The sequence below is a fragment of the Geotrypetes seraphini genome, chromosome 12, assembly GCF_902459505.1.
Source record: "Geotrypetes seraphini chromosome 12, aGeoSer1.1, whole genome shotgun sequence".
Taxonomy (NCBI): domain Eukaryota; kingdom Metazoa; phylum Chordata; class Amphibia; order Gymnophiona; family Dermophiidae; genus Geotrypetes; species Geotrypetes seraphini.
The window spans coordinates 57143208-57165616 of NC_047095.1; the positions used below are offsets into that span (position 1 = coordinate 57143208).

The following is a 22409-nucleotide window of genomic DNA, read 5'->3' on the forward strand; positions in this document are numbered from 1 at the left end:
GAATTCTTAAAATTAAAATCTTGCGTGATTGCACTGGAAGCATCCTTTTATTTGAAGTTTCCATGTACATGTTTGGTTAAAATGCAAGACTTGGAATTTGTGTTCTGGGATCCTATACAGTTGCAACAATTTCTGTTAGCTAGAGAGAAATAATAAGTACTGGATACCTCTAAAAGAAGTCAGAGGAATAAATAAAATTTGTCCCTAGATAAGTGTCACTGAATACAGACCTAGTTTAGGATTGATTCAGTTATTTGTTTTCCTTAAATATTTTTAATGGAAATGTAGTGTAGCACCCCAATGATGGGGACTTGAAAGGAAGTTTTGTTTTGTATCTACATGATTATTTTTGTATTATTGTGTACTCCTTTTCTTTATTCATTATGTATTTATGTAATGACTAAAATTGAATAAATAAAAAATAAAAAAATCTAAGCGGATTACAATAAAACAAACATAACATATCACATCAATAAAACATCAGTACATCACAAACATTAAAGTTGCTAAAAAAAAAAAAAAACCATAGCTGCCAAACTTTCCTAAAAACAAATAAAATTACACTTCAAGAGAAATCTGTCCACAAATCTGCTCCAAAAATTATGTTCTTATGTTCTTAAATCATCCACTCTAACAGAACGCCTTAACAAACAAATGAGTTTTTAACACTGTTTTAAAAGATTTCAATTTTTTACATAATCTTAAAGAACCTGATAGACCATTCAATAACTGCAGACCAGCTACAGAGATGGCTGTCGACCACATTTTTGTATGGTGTATCTCATTTGCTAACTCAATAGATAGTCTCATTGATGACTGTGATCGCAGAGAACAAACTGGCAAATATTTCTTCAAAATCTGTATCAAAATCCTTATACTCAATTCAAAAAGTAACAGGTAACCAATGTAATCGTTTTAATACAGGAAAAATATGCTCATATCATGCTACCCCAGTCATCATTCTAGATGCCGTATTTTGCACTACTTACAAGGCCCTCATTTTAGATTTAGCAATGCCTAAATCAATTCATTACAAAAATCTAACTTTGTAATTGCCAGGCTCTGCATTGCTGTCCAAAAGTCAGCTACTGACAGCACTGGTTTTACTCTAAAAAGCACTCGCAAATGCAAGAATGCTCCCTTAATAACCTGCAAAATATGGTCCTGCGTTGTAAGTCATGCATCTAAATAGACATCTCTTTGCAGTTTCATACCCTTACAAGTCATCCTGTTGCTGCTAGATGAACTCCCCTAGAAGTGGCCGAATGCTTATTTAAGTATTCAAAAGTTTGGGGGGGTTTTTTGTAAATCTTTATTAGTTTTCAATTATTAACAGTGTAATACATTGAATTTAAACATAAAGGAATCAAACAAAAGCATTTTAAATCTACAAATAATTCAACAACAAACATTTTCACACACCCCTCCCCTTAACTAATGAAAATAAAACCACATGTGTAATTTCAATAAAATAGATATAATGAATAATAAATAATAAGTATTCTAAAGTTTTAAAGAGAAAAATTGAAGGGGGAAGCCATTACTTGCCCTGGATCGGTAGCATGGAATGTTGCCACTCTTTGTGTTTTTGCCAGGACACTACGGAAACAAGACAGAAAGAAGATTGACTCATTTGAGCTTTGGTGCTGGAGAAGGATTTTAGGCATGCTGTGGACCACCAGGAGAACCAACAAATTGATTCTGGAAGAGATCAAACCAGCTATGTCACTCAAGCCCAAATGATGACGTTATGACTTGTCTTATTTTGGTCACACCATCAGAAGAGATAGATCGCTGGAGGACATTATGTTTGGGGAAAACGAAGGAACCAGGCAAAAAGGGCTACCTACAATCAGATGGCTAGACATGTTGAAAACAACCATGGGGACGACGCTGGAGGACCTTTCCAAACTAGCACAAAACCAATTTCTTCTTAGATCCGCAATTCATCAAGTCGCTAGGACTCAAACATGAGTCGATGGCACCTAACATCAACAACTAGTGACCTGGATTGGCCACCGTGAGGATGGTCTACTGGGTTAGATGGACCATTGGTCTGACCCAGTAAGGCTATTCTTATATTCTTATGCCATTCTACTCCTGACACAGTTATGCCACTGGAGTGTACCGCCTCCAGTGCAAAGGCACCAGTGTTGACAGATTGTTATAAATGTTGATCATCGATCATGTGTGCTGTACAACTTTACCTATCATTACAAGAGGAATTTGAGTGGTCTTCAACTAGTCTCTCCATGCATCGGTTTGGTTCAGAACCTGGAATCAAACTGTGTGTGTTGACTCTGCTTTCCTTGCTCTGTCACTTTTGTCCAACAAGCAAATTACGTTGCATCAATAATTTCTGTGGGAAAAAAAACCTAGCTCAGCCTAGTACTCTGCTCTGTTCAAAAAAGTCAGTCCCTGTGAGCAAAAAGTAGCAGGTTTATGCCAATTTCTAATGATGTATGATTATGTTTTTATAATGAGCTTAAATGACTAAAAACCACAGGAGGAAGTTTTAGCGGTTCATTATTCTAGCCAAATCAAATGCAAAGAGTACTAAAGTTCTCAACCAGTTATTATAATTGCTGACTTGATTTCCAGAAGGAAACCACATGCCCTTCCCTATTAAATTATATAGCCACTTTGTTGAGATTAGATTTGCTGAGGCCACTAGCGGGAGATCTGCCTTTCTATATTTTTTAAGGCAATGGCTAGCCAGGCAGACTAAGCAACACTTTCTCCCAGTCTCTCAAACAGCTAGGTGAAAAGCCAAATGAAATAGTGATCTACAGATCAGTTTCTGCCCATCGGATTTCTTTCAGCATGCTAAGCTAACCCCTTTTATTGCTCAGAATTGGACTTGGCTCCCCTCCCCCACCATCTAGCACTAGCATCTTTTGGAAAGTGGGCCAATAACACCTAATCTAGGAACTCTTCTTAAGGCCCACAGATTGTGGGGAAAAGGTGCTTCCATGTAGTACAATGATAGTTTTCAGAGAAAAAGAAGCCTCACTTTTTTCTAATGCCTTATTATTTGTGCACTTTGCAAATCGCTTTCACGTCCGTTGATGTTTCAGCACAGTTTTCAAACATGACTAGACTCAGGGGCCCATTTACCAAAGTGAGATAAGGTTTTGTACTTACCATACATTAAATGCAAAAATTAGTGTGTAAGTATGTGCAAAGCCTTTCTACTAACTCCCAGTCTTTGACATGTGTGTGAAGGGCAATTCTATAGGTACAAAGCTTAGAGTGTAAGCGCACTAGGGATATAATAATATATGTAAACCGCTTTGGTTGTACCCACAGAAAGGTGGTATATATTAAGGGCATGGAAAACCTTTCATACACTGAAAGATTGGAGAGACTGGGGCTCTTCTCCCTGGAAAAGCGGAGACTCAGAGGAGACATGATAGAGACCTACAAGATCATGAAGGGCATAGAGAGAGTAGAGAGGGACAGATTTTTCAAACTTTCAAAACATAAAAGAACAAGAGGGCATTCGGAAAAGTTGGAAGGAGACAGATTCAAAACGAATGCTAGGAAGTTCTTTACCCAGCGTGTGGTGGACACCTGGAATGCGCTTCCAGAGGATGTAAAAGGACACAGTACGGTACTGGAGTTCAAGAAAGGATTGGACAATTTCCTGCTGGAAAAAGGGATAGAGGGGTATAGATAGGGAGCTACTGCACAGGTCCTGGACCTGTTGGGCCGCCGCATGAGCGGACTGCTGGGCACGATGGACCTCGGGTCTGACCCAGTGGAGGCATTGCTTATGTTCTTATGGGAGAGGAGAAGATAGTGGATGCTGCAGATGGACCATTTGGCCTTTATCTGCCATCATGTTTCTAGGTTTCTATAACCATAAAGCTTTATGACATCACAATGCAGGTGCAAAGAGCCTTAGCCTATAGGAAGAGGAGATGCAAATGTTAAGAGCCTTAGCCAATGCGCTTCCAGAGGGCGTAATAGGGCAGAGTATGGTACTGGGGTTCAAGAAAGGATTGGACAATTTCCTGCTGGAAAAAGGGATAGAGGGGTATAGATAGAGGATCACTGCACAGGTCCTGGACCTGTTGGGCCGCTGCGTGAGCGGACTGCTGGGCACGATGGACCTCGGGTCTGACCCAGTGGAGGCATTGCTTAGGTTCTTATGTTCTTATATCAAATCCATGGCCCTTTATCCTATGAGCTGCATGTTCACATTTACACAGTCATCACTTTAAAAATAATAATAATAATAATTTATGTCTGCATATCCTACAATTCTATGCGGATTACAAATTATTCAGGTACTCAAGCATTTTTCCCCAACTGTCCTGGGTGGGCTCCCACTCTAACTAATGAACCTGGGGCAATGGGGATTAAGTGACTTGCCCAGGGTCACTAGGAGCAGTGTGGGATTCAAACCCACAACCTCAGGGTGCCAAGACTGTAGCTCTAACCATTGTATCACACGCTTCCCACATGGAGTGGAGGAGTGGCCTAGTGGTCAGAGCAACTGCCTCAGCACCCTGAGGTTGTGGGTTCGATTCCCACCGCAGTTCCTTGTGACTCTGAGCAAGTCACTTAACACTTCATTGCTCCAGGTACAAAATAAGCACTTGCCTAAAATATGTAAACCACTATGATTGTAACCACATAGAAAAAGTTGTATGTCAAGGCCCATCCGCTTTACCCTATACGTAAATATCTAGAATATTACCACTGATGTGGCTATGTACTGTTCTGCAAATACCTGCTTAACTTACATAGCACATATTTGCAGGGGAGTAGCTTGGACAGGACTTACAGCAAATAGGGTTCCCACTTACACAGGTAAATTGCCCCCTAATTCTATAAACTTGCATGCACAATTTGATACTTCACATGCAAAATTGCCCATGCAAGTTATAGCAGTGATTCCCAACCCTGTCCTGGAGGAACACCAGGCCAATCGGGTTTTCAGGCTAGCCCTAATGAATATGCATGAGAGAGATTTGCATATGATGGAAGTGATAGGCATGCAAATTTGCTTCATGCATATTCATTAGGGCTAGCCTGAAAACCCAATTGGCCTGGTGTTCCTCCAGGACAGGGTTGGGAACCACTGAGTTATAGAATACTATCAGGCACATATAGCTCAATTACTATATGGGGGGATTAAACCAAATATTTTCTTACTAAATTAGCTGCTAGTTGGCTTAAATAACCAATAATTGGTGCTCATTGATACTATTTGCAGTTGCACATATAACTGCCCTTAGACGGAATTGTGCACATTGTGCGTGCAGAATCCATAGTACGCAACCCGAGAGGGGTTGGTTGGGGTTAGCACAAAGGCCCTGATTCTTTAAACAGGGTCTAACTTCTAGGCACCAATGGTTCAATGGTTAAAGCTATAACCTCAGCACCTCTAGGTTGTGGGTTCAAACTCACGCTGCTCCTTGCGGGTGGGCAAGTCACTTAATCCCCCCCCCCCCCGTTGCCCCAAATACATTAGATTGTGAGCCCCTCAGGACAGTTGGGGGAATTGCTTGAGTACCTGAATAAATTCATGTAAACAGTTGTAAGCTCCCCTGGGAGCAAAGCACAGAAAATTGAATAAATAAATTTAGCACAGTTGTCAATCATCCACTAGGCACCATTCATAGCTTTGCGCCTAGCAGTGCCTAGGCTTTCTTAGGCACCAGTAGGGATTGAATCCTTAGGCACACTGACATTTAGGCCAGGGTTTTCTCGGCCTAGATGACCGTGCCTAAGTAAGTACCTAACAGCACCTAAGTCAAAACATTCAAATGCCAGTTTTCGAAGCTGACTTTCTGGACAACTTGTTCTAAGCTTCTTAGCCACTGTGCATCCAAAGTTCAAGGGGGCATGTTGGAGGGTGTTAGGGGCAGGCTTTGGGCGTGCTTAGCACTTAAATGTCTTGTGGTGATAATCAAATATTTCCTAAGACATCCAGGATGGAACTTAGACGTCTGGAGCTAGACCTGTTTTGAAAGCATCTAAGTGGCAATAAAGGAACCCAAACTGACCAGATGGACCACTGGAGGGATTAAGTAATGACCCCACACACTCCCCCAGTGGTCAATGACCCCCCCTCCCACCCCACAAAGATCTGCATGAAATAGTATATACCTGTCTCTAGAACAGCAGCACCTGGTATGGAAAAGCCTAACAGAGTATCACACAAGTGTCTTAAGTAGCCTGGTGGGTGGAGCTAGTGAACCATAGAGAGGAAGACTCAGGCACATAAGCCACTCTAGCCACTACATTTATGGTGGAAAGTGTGAGCCCACCAAAACCCTTCTACGGAAACCATTCTTGCTAAAGTCTCCAGTGACCTGTTCTGACCAAATCCAAAGGCCTCTAACTCCATCCTCATCCTTCTGGATCTATCTGTGGCCTTTGACACTGTAGATCACCATCAACTCATTGATACACTGTCCTCTCTTGCTCTGTTATCTCTTGGTTCTTTTCCTATATTTCCTATCACACCTTTAGTGTATGCCAGGGATCTCCAAAGTTCCTCCTTGAGGGCCGAATCCAGTCGGGTTTTCAGGATTTCCCCAATGAATATGCATTGAAAGCAGTGCATGCACATAGATCTCATGCATATTCATTGGGGAAATCCTGAAAACCCGACTGGATTCGGCCCTCAAGGAGGGACTTTGGAGACCCCTAGTGTATGCTGTGTAGAATCCTCCTCTGCAGCCATTCCACTATCGCAGGGGTAGGGAATTCCGGTCTTCAAGAGCCGTATTCCAGTCGGGTTTTCAGGATTTCCCCAATGAATATGCATTAAAAGCAGTGCATGCAAATAGATCTCATGCATATTCATTGGGGAAATCCTGAAAACCCGACTGGAATACGGCTCTCGAGGACCGGAGTTCCCTACCCCCTACACTATCGGAACCTGGGAACTCTTCTTTTCTCCATGTACATTTTCTCCCTTGGTGCTCTAATCTCCTCCCATGGCTTCTAGTACCATCTCTATGCTGCCTACTCATAAATCTACCTCTCTACACCCCCCCAAAATGTTTACAGGACTCCAGATGTGAGCCTCAGCCTGCCTATCTGACATTGCTACCTGGATGTCTCGCCACCATCTAAAATTAAACATGGCCAAGACTGAACTCCTTATCTTTCCTCCTAAACCTTCCTCCATTCTCTATTTCAGCAGATAGTGCTCTCATCTTCCCTGTCTTGTCGGTCCGCAACCTTGGGGTTACCTTTGACTCATCTCTCTCCTTCTCCTTGTTTATCCAACAGACCGGCAAAATTTGTCACTTCTTTCTATACAACGTTGCTAAAAACACATTTCCAAGTCCCTCATCTACACTCTTGTCACCTCTCGCTTGGATTACTGTAACTTGCTTCTCACGGGACTATCACTAAGCCATCTCTCTCCCCTTTAATCTATTCAGAATTCTGCTGCATCCCTTGTATTCCGCCAAGTTCACTATGCTCACGTTAACCCCCCTCCTCAAGTCGCTTCATTGGCTTCCTGTGCGCTTCTGCATACAGTTCAAACTCCTCTTACTAACCTACAAGTGAATTCAATCTGTGGCTCCTCAATATCTCTCCTCTCTTATCGCTCCCTACACTCCATCGCGGGAATTCCATTCTAGAGAATGACACAGGGAAAATATTTGTCCCCGGCACCGTCCCATTCCCGCAAGCTCGGTCTCCGTCACCGTTCCTTCCCTGCGAGCTTGGTCCTTATCATTGTCCCCTCCCCGTGAGCTCAGTCCCCGCCCTGTCCTCACAAACCATCTGATCCCATCCACACAAGCCTCGAATAGTTTTATACTGAACTTATTTTATTAAAGTATAAAAAGAAACAATATTCTGTACAATTGTCATTTTATAAATCAAAATTCTGGCTGCTGAACTAGAGAAAGAGATCTTCAGCTGGCAGGGCTTTGTTTATAAATGTTTATCAACACAACTAAAGCAAAAATAAATAAATAAATATAATTTTTTTTCTGCCTTTGTTGTCTGGTTTCTGTTTTCCTTATCTTCTCCTCATTCAATTCATACCATGCATTGTCTGCCTTCTCTCTCCCTTCCATCTCTCCCTCCACCCATCCTCCCCAATTGGTCTGGCACCCATCTTCTTCCCTCCGCTCCCCCCATAGTCTGGCATCTCTCTCTTGCCCATTTCCCTTCAGCATCTTCTCCCCACTCTCCACTTCTCTTCCCAATTTCCCTTCAGCATCTTCGGCCCTCTCTCTCTTCCCCATTTCCCTTTAGCGTCTGTTCTTCTGCCCCATCTCTCTCCACTTCCCTTTAGTGTGTGCGGTCCAGCAGCCCTGATCGCTGGAGATCCTCCCTCCTTCCCAATCACTGAAGTCATCTTCAAGTCATCTGAGGGCATCTTCCTCCCTCCCTTCCTTCCCCTCACCTTACCATGGCAATTTTTTGGGCTTTTTCCATTTCCTAGCTGCCCGAGCTGGCTTTCATCAAGTTGCGTATGGCTGCCGAAATTTCTCCTCTGATGCAACTTCCTGTTTCTGGTTGCATCAGAGGAGAAGTTCCGGCAGCCACACTCAACTTGATGAAAGCTGGCTTGGGCAGCTGGGAGATGAAAAAACCCTACAAAATCGCCACGGTAAGGGAAGGAAGTAAGGGAGGGAGGGAGATGCCTGATTGGTGACCTTAATTGCGGAAACAAGGCCATTCACCGCTCCACGGAGCAGTGAACGGCCTTGTTCCCGTACCCGTGGCAACGACGACTTTTTCTCCCACCGTTTCAGCCACCGTGTCATTCTCCATTCCATTCATCAGGTATGTCTCCTTTGTCTGTACCCTTCTCCTCTACACCCAACTCCCAGCTTCGTTCCTTCTACCTTGCTGCACCATATGCCTGGAACAACCTGCCTGGCTCGATACATCAGGCTCTGTCTCTGGTAGTATTCATGTCTAGGCTGAAGGCTCACTTTTTCAAAACTGCATTTAGGTCTTATTCTACCAATTTGCAAAGCACCATATCGGTTTGTCATTCCCTCTATAGCCCTCTCTACATCTTCTCCCTTTGTATTTCCCTACATGAGCAGCATATATTGATTCACCATTTTTGTCCAATGTGCCTTTCATAATTAGATTGTGAGCTCTTACGAGCAGAGACCATCTCTTCTGTGTTTGATGTACTGCGCTGCGCGTGTCTGGTAACACTATAGAAATAATAAATAGTAGTAGTAGTAGTACTCTAGTGCCATATAGGTACCACCTGCAGCCATAAGGACTATTGGGGTGGTAGATGGGTAGGTATAGTAGGTTTTGGAGGGCTTACCATAAATTATAAGGGGGTTATGGTGAGATGTACATCTGGCACCCTTTATGTGAAGTTCACAGCAGTGCTCTGTTGGCATGTCTGTGTGGCTAGTCTGTTACAATGTTGCCACATCCAAATGGTCTGGATTTGGACATTTTGAACTTGAACATTTTTGTGGTTGAAATTGGCAAAAAAAAGTTAGGCGCCCTAAGGTTGGACACCCTGACAGCCAAAACGTCCAAATAGGTCATTTAAAAAAAAAAAAAAAAAATTTGGACATCTAGTGGTTTTGAAAATGGACGTTTCCCTGGCCCAACGTTTGGCTGTCTTGTGGGAAATGTCCAAAGTCCAACTTAGACGCACCATTGAAAATGCCCCGCCATGTATTTTAGTTTTCATGCTCTTCATCAGTGGTTCCCAACCCTGTCCTGGAGGACCACCAACCAGCCAGTCAGGTTTTCTGGATAACTCTAATGAATTTGCATGACTTTCTTTCTCCATGATATGCAAATCTCTCCCATGCTATCTTAAGAACTCGACTGGCTGGTGGTCCTCCAGGACAGAGTTGGCAACCACTGCTCTAAAGGGATCATGTTTATAAAGCGATCAGCATACACTACTGTGTTTAAAGGTTCAGTGCAGGCAACTACTACTGTTTATCATTCCTATAGCGCAGAAAGGCGTACACAGCTCTCTCTGTACAATCAACATGTAATAGTCAGTCCCTGCTCAGAAGAGTTTACAATCTAAACTAAACTAAACCTTAAGTTTGTATACTGCATCATCCCCACAATCGTAGAGCTCGGCACGGTTTACAGGAAATGGTGTAGAGAAGGAACTCCAATGAGGGTTACAGGACAGTATAGAGAAAGTTTAGAGGGACTTAGTATGTTTAAATGATTTTTATTATTCCAGCAGTAAGAAGCAAATACAAACAGTAGTACCATTCAGGAAATAACATTTTCAACAAGATAATCAGTTCCCCTCCCATCCCCCCCATCCCCAAGAATCCATGGCCAGTCCAACAGCTGAGAGTGGGAATAAAATCTTAAAGATTCAAAAGTCTACTGCGAGCACGTGGTGTGAGGTCCTGCCAGAAGTGCTCCCACACCTGACAAAATTTGCGACCCGGGCCAAGAGTCAAGTCTCCCACCATGCGTCTCTCCAGTGTTGCGTGCACTATCATTAGGGATCTCCATTGTGCATATGATGGGGGATCACAGGAGAGCCAGTTGGTGAGGATGGCTTTTTTTCCCATCAAAAGGGCTCTGGAGATAAATGCTGACATTCCCCTGGGTTTGGGCGAGGCTATATTATAAAATCCAAATAACGCCCTCGGTTGCGGAAGCCATCGCCGTCCCCAAAGCGATGTGGTATATAGGCCAAGATGTCTCCAAAACTGTTGGATTGCAGGGCAGGCCCAAAACATGTGACTCAAAGATGCGTGAGCCTGATTGCATTTCGGGCAAGAATGCAACGCAGTAATCCCCATCCGGGCTGCACGTTCCGGTGGAATGTAAAGTCTAAGAACAATTTTCAATTGCATTTCCCAGTGAGTAATATTGGGTGACACCTTCTGAATGTTCTTCAGGACCCGTTGTAACTGTTGAGCAGTCAACTGGCAATGCAAGTCCTCAGCCCACGCTGTAGAGGGACTTAGTATAACAAAGAGGAGGACATATTACATCTAATTAGGACACACAGAACAAATGGGAAAGATAGGGGTTTGGGGGAGTTTCTTGCAGAGGGAATGATAAGATGGACATAGGTATCTTGTGGTGAATGGAAGTCAGGAGTTGAAAGCAATGTATTTAAACGGAAGCACATGAAAAATCATATGGTGACGTCTTATATAAAGAATGGTCTGGCTCTCGTTCTTCTGCATGAGGCAGCATCATTTAGAGAGGCGGAGGGGGGTGTTACCACCAGGCTCGAGACCTGATTGGTCGACTTGTCCCCTGGTGCCGTATAAATAATCAACAAAGCATGCCATTGAGCAAATCAATCAAAATTAGTTGAGTGAGGGAGAAAAAAAAAGACACAAATGATAATAAGCCTATGTGTGTTGTGCGAGTTTGGGTAGCATCACATGGAAATTATTACATACTGAAAACATTTGGCAGGCACAGGCAATAGGGGTAACTTCGTATCATTCAACAAGGTTGCTGTCAGAAAGCCTGGATCCTAAAATGTGTTTACGCTTCTATACTGCAGTTCAGCAGATGCATTTTTACAGGAATTTCTTTGGTTACATCATGTGTTTGAAAATGAAAATGAAATGTATTATATAGTACTGTACTAAGAAACCTTGCATCATAAGGACAACCATAGCAAATTGCAACCTGTAAACGGTATATTATTATTAGCCCCTAGCAGGTATCGAGTTAGGATAAAAACTTGTACAGAAATGATGTGTGTTAAACCTGTAACCCATTCTTAGCTCTTTGGGGACAATGGGCCAGGAAACAAAATAAATAAATATGAGGTGACTAACAGGGCTCAGGGGTAGTCCCATCCTGCTTTCTTTCTTTTTTTTTTTTATAAATCTTTATTAGTTTTCAATTATTAACAGAGTGCAAATGTTCCCAGATCTGGCACGAGATACCCAAAAGCGACATCGTGAATTTTTGCTCTTAAAGCCGGGAGTTATTGCTCTTGGAGCTTCTTTCTTTTTAAGACACCCATGCAAATGTGTGATATTATATCAAAAACAAAAATATGTTTTCTTTGATCCTACTCAACTGACAACTTTTTTGTCGGCCGCACACCTGAAGGCAGGGATAACATGAGTGCTCATTTAATTTGGATACTTCTTTCAGATGATTGAATTCCCTGTTTTCCTTTCTTTACGGACTTACATCAACGTTGGACATCCGAATTCTACCTTTGCAAAATTGGAATCTGGACATCTATTTCAGCATTTTGGGACATCCATATACTTTGAAAGAAGTGCCATAGCAATTGTAGAAGACGGCAAATAAAGACCAAAATTAAAAAATGGAGGAACTGGAGTGAAAATAAACGCATAAATCTAAAAAAAAAAAATACCTCCAGACTCTGGGGCGCCATTTTAGCCCTGAATGAAAAAATATTTGCTGTCTAAAGGGGGTTTTGTTGGCCTATGATAGAAGCATGAGGAAGAGCCAATGAGAACGCCTAGTTCTCTCACATAGCTCCGGTGCAAAGGTGTGCCCCGTGGCTTCTGAGGCCTTTTTCCTTCTTAAAAAAAGTTCCCTTAGTGGATTCACTGGTATTTGTGGTGAGGGAAACAATTAGCGTAGTACCCAGCAAGTGATTAACTGAAGTTTCCTTGAGATTTATGGGGCAAATAAATACCTGCACAGTCCATCCAGTCTGCCCAAAAAGATAAATTCATACTCAGTGGCATCCTAAGGGGATGGGGGAGTTTCTGTCCACCCCCTGCTTCTTCCTCGCTCCCCCCTCCCCACTACTGCATGTGCGCCACTTCCCTTCCCTTCCCTTGTACCTTTTTAACATTCCCAGGGCGAGCAGGAACCCCCAATCTGCTCTCACGCCAGCATCGGCTCTTCCTCTGATGTCACTTCCTGGACCTGCACCTAGGAAGTGATGTCAGAGGAAGCGCTGCCGCTGGTGCAAGCAGCAGGTTGTAGGGTTCCTGCTCGCGCTGGGAACATTAAAGAAGGGGAGCATGCGTGCAGCAGGTGGGGGCAGGGAATGAAAAGATGGGGGGGGCAGAGAAGAGAGCGGGGGAAGAGGAGCCACTCACCCTCGCTACACCACTGTTCATAGCGCGGGGAGCCGCGCTGAATGGCCCGCACTGCTCCCGACACTCATTGAGTTCCTAGGTGATTTTTACATTTGGCTACTGTTTTCATCTCCACCACCTCCTGCGGGAGAACATTTCAGGCATCTACTACTCTCTCAGTAAAAATATACTCCCTGACGTTAGAGAATGCCACAGGGACAAATTTTTCCCTGTCCCTGCAGGGACTCATTGTCCTGTCCCCACAAGTTCTTTTCCTATCCCTGCCCCATTCCTGCAAGCTCCGTCCTCATCTGCACAAGCCTCAAACGCTTTAAAATCATAAGTAGAAACATGCTAGAGCTCCGATTGTGATGTCATAATGCCTCATTCCACCAATGCCTAAGCGCCGTCCTCATCTGCACAAGCCTCAAACACTTGAAAATCATAAGTGTTCGAGGTTTGTGTGGTTAAGGCAGAGCTTACAGGAATGGGGACGGGGAGATTGAGTTCCTGCGGGGACGGGGAAAAATTTGTCCCCGTGTCATTCTCTACCTGACGTTACTCATAAGTTAACCTCCATGCAACCTCAATTCATGTCCTCTAGTTCTACCACTTTCCCTTCTCTGGTAAAGATTTTATTAATTTTGAAATTCTGTTTTGAAAGAGAGGGGCATAAAAGGCCCCCCGGAGAAGACACAGATGAAGTTTCTCTCCATTCTGACTCCTCTCTCTCCTTCTCTGCTCAGATCCAACAATTCGCCAAAACTTGTCGCTTCCTCCTCTATAATATTACCAAAATCCTCTCTGAACACACTACCAAAACCCTTCTCCAAGCTCTCATCACCTCATGCTTAGACTACTGCAACATACTTCTCTCAGGCCTCCCGTGCTCCCGTCTCTCACCTCTTCAATCCATTCAAAATGCTGCTGCATGACTCATATTCCGTGGGAGCCGCTATTCTCACATTACCCTTCTCCTCAAGTCACTTCATTGGCTCCCCATTCATTTCCAAATACAGTTCAAACTCCTCTTACTGATTTACAAATGCATTCGCTCTGAAGCCCCCCCAATATCTCTCTTCACTTGTCTCCCCCTATGCTCCTCTCCATGAACTCCGTTCATTAGGCAAGCCCCTCTTACCTGTACCCTTCTCTTCCACTGCCAACTCCAGACTCTGTCCCTTCTTTCTTGCTGCACTGTATGCCTGGAACAGGCTACCTGAATCAATACGTCATACTCCATCCCTAGTAATATTCAAATTCAAACTAAAAACCCACTTTTTCGAAACTGCTTTTAACTCTTAACTCCCACTCACTGCTGTCCGATATCTAGAGCCACTGTATCATTTCCTCTACCATAATCTCCCCAACCCTGAGATGTCCTGTCTGTCAAATCAGATTATAAGCTCTTCTGAGTAGGGACGTGTCGAAGTGGAAGATGATATTTTCTTTCTCAAGGGACCCTCGGCCACAAGAGGGCACCCGCTCAAACTCAGGGGCGGAAAATTTCATGGCGACACCAGAAAGTATTTCTTCACAGAGAGAGTGGTTGATCATTGGAACAAGCTTCCAGTGCAGGTGATCGAGGCAGACAGCGTGCCAGACTTTAAGAATAAATGGGATACCCATGTGGGATCCCTACGAGGGTCAAGATAAGGAAATTGGGTCATAGGGCATAGGGGGTGGGTAAGCAGAGTGGGCAGACTTGATGGGCTGTAGCCCTTTTCTGCCATCATCTTCTATGTTTCTATGGACTGTCTATTGCATGTTAAATGTACAGCACTGCATACGCCTTTCAGCGCTATAGAAATGAGAAATAGTAGTAGCAGTCTTTCATGAATCACCTGAGAGGGCAGGAATACATAGCTTCAGTGAGCAACAGTAGATATAAAAGCTCGTGCAATAGCATTCACAACATCTGTGTCTTTGCAGGCTATGAAGGCAGCTTCCACTCCATACAAAACCGTTTCCACTACGGCAGCTGCTACAGGACAATGGAACCATCTGGCAGCACCGAAGCACTACCGGAGGAAGCCCACTGCTTTAATACGCTAAAGCAGAATGGATATCACATTCTTGGTGCAACAGGTGAATTACTGGGACCCGAAAGGAAAGATGTCATGATGTTCTTTGGTCACTTTTCTAGTGAGAGTGCTGCTTGTCATCTGATTCCTGGGTCAGGCCTAGAGTAGCCTAGCTGGGACTCGGTTCTGCTGTGGACGGGAGGACCAAGATAGCCCCCAGATGCACATACGTTCAACCCCCCCTTGGGTCCAGCATCACTCCACCTGGATCCAGCTCCTTTACCTGCCTGCTGGGTCCTTCAGACACTACAGTGGCAGAGACAGTACTAAAGGAAGTCTTTCTGGCTGACGAAGCCTTTCCTCTGCTATGTCACACCTACAGGAAGTTGCATCAAATCGGTGGGACACTGCATAGGAAAGGGCACCACAACCAGAGAGGCAGCCTTTAGAGCTGTTTCTGTCACTATAATTTCTGGAGGACCTGGCGAGCGGGTAAGCAGCTGGGCACGGGGGGGGTGGGGGAGAGAAGAGAGAGGTGCCAGACCCAGTTGGAGCAACATCACGAACTTGCTGCCCGCATCATGTAGGCTATCCCTCTGCTGTAGGGTTGCCAGATTTTCCAATCAGAAAATCTGGACCCCCCCCCTAGATCCGCCCCCCAGTTCCACCGATCCCCGCCCTGTAACACCTTAACCCCACCCTCAGTGCCATCCTAGCCCCACCCCCCACAGTCTGCTCTTGTCAGGCAGGAAGTCCGCGTATGCGCGAGGTTTTCATGTGGCCTCCACACGTGCGCGGACTTCCTTCCTGCCCGACACAATTGGAGGAAGCTTTTCAATACCCGGACAAAGTGGCAGGTTTTGAAAAGCCATCCGGGGAAATCCAGATGAATTTGCTGCCTCTCTCTGACATCACTTCCTAGGCGCGGGGCTCGGATGATGACGTCAGAGCGAGGCAGCAAGTTCGTCTTATTTCAAACTGGTGCCAACTAACCCTGCCTAACCACTTAGGTTTGCAGGATAATAATTCCCAAGCACAGTTTTTGTAGTTGATGCTAGCTTTCATCCAGAGGCATAGCCAGAACTGATATTTTGTGGGGCCTGAGGTTAATCTAATCTTCCATTTGTGAGTCGCACAAACCTATACAAGCTCAAGGCGACAGATCAAAGAGGAAGTGGGAAAGTAGTAGGGGACGGGGGGGGGGGGCATGGAGAAGCAAGAGGAGGGACCTAGAAGTAGGGGGTTCTATACAGAAGCTAAAACAGTTAATTGTCAAAGAGGAGGGTCTTCAGGTTTTTTCTGAATGCGGTGTAGTTTGTCTTTTTCCTGATGGCTTCTGGTAGGTCATTCCAGGTTTTTACACCCAGATAAGTTAGCATAGAGCGGAAAATTCGCTTGTAGTGGAGGTATTTTGTGGATGGCAGGTTCAGTTGGATTCTGTTAAGGATTCTTTTTGATGTCGACCAAAAAGTAGAGAATAATTGGATGAGAGGGGCTGCTGAGTTTCCATATAGGATACATGACGTTTTTTGAAAATTATTCGGGATGATATTGGGAGCCAGTGTAGGCCCAATGAAGATTGTGATTGAATCATATTTCTTTAAATTGTAAATTAGTCTACTGGCTGTGAGATGCAGTTTGTGGATAAGAGTAGTGTTGATGCCAAGGTAGGCAGAGTTGCAATAGTCCAGTTGAGGTAAGACCATCATCTGAACGATCTGGCTGGGCACAAAGCCGTATAAATTCGGACATCACCTCCGGTTCTCCTTTCATTGGCCTGTGCTGCTGCCACTGACTGGATGGGGCTGGCTCCAAAGTGGAGGGCCTTGGCCTATCCAGGCCCAGCTGTAGCCAAGGCCCTGTTTTTACCTGCCAGTATCACATTGGCCTGTGCTGCTGCCACTGACTGGATGGGGCTGGCACCAGAGCGGAGGGCCTTGGCCTACCCAGGCCCAGCTGTAACCAAGGCCCTGTTTTCACCTGCTAGTATCACAGAAAATTTATTATGCCTTATGGATAGCTGAGGCCTAACTAGAAGTTTTAGGGAAAGCTATTTCTGAACTCAGTAGTGGAGTCTGAGAACATTTCCTTCATAACCAGGGGAAGCAGAAGCACAGAACACTTTGAATTATATCAAAAACACCTCTCACATTTATTTACAGTTTTTGTTGCCCACTGATTTTGTTATAACTGAAAAATGGTTCTGAATTGAAAAGTCTGGAAACCACTAATATCTAGTGCAGGGGTGTCAAACTATAGTCTTTGGGGGCTGCCAACTTTTCTGTGTTTTCAAATGTTACTGATAAATGAGCATGTGATGTATTTGCATATGGTTAAGTAGGCAAGTATATCCTGGCAATGCTGCCCTTGAAGATTGCTGTTTTGATACCCTGGACTCTAGCGGCAGGAATACTCGTAAAGAAATCACATCCTGTTTCAATTTCCAGAATTTTCCTCTGGGTGAATAAAGCACAGGAGGAGGCCAAGACCCAGCACCTAATGATGTCAGACATAGTTCAGTTCTCGGAAGTGAATCCCATTGCAGTTTTCTGACATGCAATTTCTGCGTGTCAAGTTTTATTTATTTTGTGCACATTTATTTATGTGCATGCTTTAGTTGATGGTATCTATCCTCTGTCTATGATAATCTTCTAATCCTTCAGATCACTAAATTCACCCTAATTTTGATACTTCCAGATTATGACGTTTGTGAAACCCCATGTGTGGCTGAAGACATGATCACTAACGGAGCTGAAGAAAATGGATTTTTTCACAACGGCGCCTTTGATCACTGCTTGAACCATATTGCCCCCATCTATACGGACGCCTAAGATCAGCCACCTCATCTCTTCCCTCTTGTACGGATGGCCACGGTATCTGGCTCAAGCACACTTACTGCTCTGCATTCTTGTCCGAGCTCACTTAGATTTACAGTTTCCATTTATGAATTCTTTTTCTACATATATGTCAAATATAAATGAATATTTAGGTGAAATATCAGATGCTGTAGCGTGTTGAGGCTTTTAAGAGTAAATGAAAATATGAACTAGCTTGTTTCATAAGTTTTTATCATAGCCTGTAAATGTAAATTATACTGTATAGTAAACTTGTAAAAAAAATGTTTTTACTCCTGAAAGTATGTTTGCAATTTTTGTTCATCTGTAAAATAAAATAAAAAAGCACCATTTGCTTGATTTTCACTGCTGGGAAAGAATATTGTTTTGATTATAGATCTCTTGTAAATAAATATACAGATTTAAGGGGCAAATCTATAACCAAGTGGTGCCAGCAAATTGATAGGGAGGCACCTATGTGCATTGGGCACTATTCTTATAGCCGTGGAGGGGTATTTTCAATAGGACGTCTAAGGCTGAGTTTGGACCTTTTAAGAAAGACATCCAGAAATCCAGTAGATAAAATGTTCATTTTCAAAACTGCAAGATTTTTTTTTTTTTTTTTTTTAATGACTTATCTAGATGTTTTGGCCCTTAGTATGTCTATCTTTTTTGGCCATCAAGACATGCACATGAAAAAGCACAAAAGCAAGTTTTTCGGACGTCCCAGCAGCCAGCATTCTTAGAAAACTGTTCACAGACAGCTGAGCACAGCAGAGGGGCATTTTAAAGGGTACTGTGGTGAATGTCAATTAAAAAGTCCAAGGTACACTTCACTAAAACCTGCTTATATTGTATGGTGAACCCTCCAAAACTTACTGTACCTACTTGTACACCTTATGCCTGCAGGTGTCATCTTTGTGTAGGTATAATAGGTTTTGGAGGGCTCACATAAGAACATAAGCAGTGCCTCCGCCGGGTCAGACCATAGGTCCATCCTGCCCAGCAGTCCGCTCCCGCGGCGGCCCAAACAGGTCACGACCTGTCTGAATCACCAGAAGGGGCCCCCTTGCCACCTTGGTTTCCTATTGAGTCCTATCTTCCCATCGAGGTCCTAACCCTCAGGTCTTGCACATGCACGACCTGGTTGGGTTTCTATACTTATTTTCTGGTTAGCTTTCTCAGTATCCCACGATCCCTTTATCCCTCAGGAATCCGTCCAGTCTCTGTTTGAATCCTTGTACCGTACTCTGCCTGATCACTTCCTCCGGTAGCGCATTCCAAGTGTCCACGACCCTTTGGGTGAAAAAAAACTTCCTTGCATTTGTTTTGAACCTATCTCCCTTCAGTTTCTCCGAATGCCCCCTCGTACCTGTACCCTCGTACCCTCACCATATAATATAAACAAGTTATAGTGGCACCTGACCTAGGGACTTTTAATGTGACATTCACTGCAGTAACCCTTAGAGTGCCCCTCTGCTCTGCTATGGAGATGTAGATGAGCCATGTGAATCTGTAAGACAGGCTGGAAAGTACTGGGGGGGATTAGGGGGTTCACATATTTGGGTGGTAGGAGGGCTTGGTGACTACCGGGGGAGTAAGGGAAGATCATGCCTTAATCCCTTGAGTGGTCAGCTGGTCAGTTTTTAAAAAAGGCCTATCCCCAAACATCTAAATGGTGCCCTGGACGTTTTGTTAAAAGTTTGATCATTCCTGTGATGGTTTTTCTAATGGATTCTTCTAAACCTCAGATTTTTCATTTATAATTAGAGCTTGGTATTTTTATGTATTGATAACTTATGGAAGAGGAGGTGAAAGTACGTTTGTGTACAAAAGACAAGCAGGACTTGGGGGTGATTGTGTCTGATGATCTAAGGGTAGCTAAACAGCTGTGGTCAAAGCCAGGAGGATGCTTGGGTGCATAAAGAGAGGAATGGCCAGTAGGAAAAGGGAGGCGATAATGCCATTGCATGTCTCTGATGAGGCCCCATTTGGAATATTGTGTGCAGTTCTGGAGACCCCACCTTCAAAAAGATATAAATAGGATGGAATCGGTCCAGAAGGCTGCTACAAAATTGGTTAGTGGTCTTTGTCATAAATCGTATGGGGACAGACTGTATACTTTGGAAAAAAAGAAAGGAGAAAGGGGATATTATAGAGATGTTTAAATTTCTCTGTGACATTAATGTAAAGGAGGTGAGTCTTTTTTAAATAAAGGAAAACTCCAGGAGAGAGCATAGGTCTCCTTTTCTATTTTGGGACCTCAGATCTGGAACAAACTTCCAACCTCTTTACGCGCCGAAACCTCTCTAGAGAAATTTAAAAGTAATTTAAAAAGCTACCTTTATAAAGATGCATATGAATCTTAGATTAGATAATTTTTTCTCTTTTTATGATCCTCCTACTAACTCTTAGATTAAGTTTTCTTTAAAATATGTATTTTAGGTCAAGTTTCACAAAAAAAATCAATGTTGTTTTTTTTTTTACCCTTCCTAATGTTGTTCTTCCCTAAATGTTTCTTCTTTTGGTTTTTTTTATTTTAAACAAATGTAGTTTATCCTTGTATTCCTTATGTATTTTTAATCATCTATGGATATGTTTGTATGTTTATTGTTCAAATGGTTTTATTTATTTCCCCGAATTTATTTTTGTTATATGCATTGAAAATATTTGATACTAGCTGATGCCCCGGCGTTGCACGGGTATTTAATTATAGCAATAACACTGTAAATGGATTCAAATAAAGATACTTTATAGTGGTGAATGAAATTATTTTTTTACAGCTTTATAAAAAGTACAATATTCAAATTATAATGTGAAATATTTGACAAAATGAATACAATACAACTAACACAAAACTTGATTATAAACAATATTTTTAGTTTCACCTCCAGGAGCAAGAACATATAAATTCTTGGGTGAACCCACCCTTGAGCAAGCAACTTAGAGTTGTCCATGGGAAAAACAGGGGGATCTTAAATCCACTCCACAGTATGTAATAGTCTGTCCCTGTGATTTGTTGATTGTGATAGAGAATGCAAGTCTCAGTGGAATTTACAATCTCTTAAACTTAAAAGGAAGATCTGTTGGAATAAGTGGCATCCAAAAGTTCCAGTATTGATTTAAACAACTCAATATGTGGAAACTCAGGTTGAAAAGAAACTCCATGCAGTTGTTTCCCGGTTCAGAATGGAACCTGTGTTCCTAGTTCAGCATATGTGAATACTCATGTAATGTAATAACATTATGAACTGGGGTGCATGAAGGAAACAGTTACAAACACAGTTAGAACATACAAACTCTATATGTATGATGTCCGTGGTAGAATAGAAACGATGTCCCTAGTGGTTATAGTGTCATAGAAAGTGTTTTATAGTTGGAATTGCAGTGAGAATGGCAGCTTTTTACATCCTTTCCATTGACATGAATGGATGAAATCTGATTTTCTGTTTGTAGCTCCGCCCATGTGTGTAGGTGGGCCGCGAGACCCCCAGAACATATCACCCCAGGTAGTGAGGGATCTGCATACCAAGTTTCGTTCAAATCGGTCAAGCCGTTTTTGAATTACTGTGAGAATGGCAGCTTTTTACATTTTTTCCATTGACATGAATGGGTGAAATCTGATTTTGTTTGTAGCTCCGCCCACGTGTGCTGGTGGGCCGCAAGACTCCCAGAACATATCACCCCAGGTAGTGAGGGATCTGCATACCAAGTTTCGTTCAAATCGGTCAAGCCGTTTTTGCGTGATCGCGGCACATACATACATACATACCTCCGATTATAGATTGCGTTTAAATCAAAATCTCAATAAACTTGAACTTGAAACTTGAATAGGTCGTAGTTAACAGGTGATAGGCTTGAGAGTAATGTAAGAAAAAACTTCTTTACAGAAAGGGTGGCAGATGCGTGGAATAGTCTCCCGATGGAGGTGGTGGCAATGAAGACTATCTGAATTCAAGATAGCGTGGGACAGGCATGTGGGATCTCTTATGGAGAGGAGGTAACAGATGTTGCGGACACTGCCTTTATCTGCCGTCATGTTTCTATTTCTGCATGTAAAAAAATGCACTATAGAAATAATAGGAGTAGTTTTGTGCATTAAAAAAAGGCTTATAAAATTATCCTCTGTATTTTCACATACTTCAGGATTTGGCAGAGGAGAGGTCTGCTCCAACTGAATCCCACGTGTGAAGAGGAAATCTCTGTTCAGAGATTAAAATAAAGCCACAAAATGAGGAAATGTCTCAAACACAGGACACTGGCCTGTTGGCAACCATATTAATTGGATGAAATTGATCACTCCTGGGGAGAGTTCAGAGCTGGGCCCTTCCCCCTCTAGCAGAGCATGCAACGTCAACAATCATAAAGCAAACTACAGTCGAAATCAGTAATAGAGTCTTTTTATTTTTTAACAACTGAACAGTATAAACGTAAGCCGTCCAGAAGCTTGCCATGAAATACCAGTTCCTCCTTGGAAAGCAAATATTTTCATGTAAGGTTAGACAAGAAAACCCCCGTTTTACTGTATATGCTGTGTTAACATAGGAAGCAGATTTCGTCAGATC

General features: G+C 43.1%; 1 protein-coding gene across 3 annotated transcripts in view; it reads left to right on the forward strand.

The window, feature by feature from the left end:
• The window catches only part of GLIS1 (GLIS family zinc finger 1), a 243432-nt gene extending 225217 nt beyond the window's left edge, over positions 1–18215 (forward strand). For all 3 annotated transcript variants that reach the window (XM_033916799.1, XM_033916801.1, XM_033916802.1), the window contains 2 exons: positions 14919–15074; positions 17708–18215. In XM_033916799.1, coding sequence (XP_033772690.1) covers positions 14919–15074; positions 17708–17841 — 290 coding nt within the window. In that variant the 3' untranslated portion in view covers positions 17842–18215. The remainder of the gene's footprint in view (positions 1–14918; positions 15075–17707) is intronic.
• The last annotated feature ends 4194 nt before the right edge of the window (positions 18216–22409 follow it).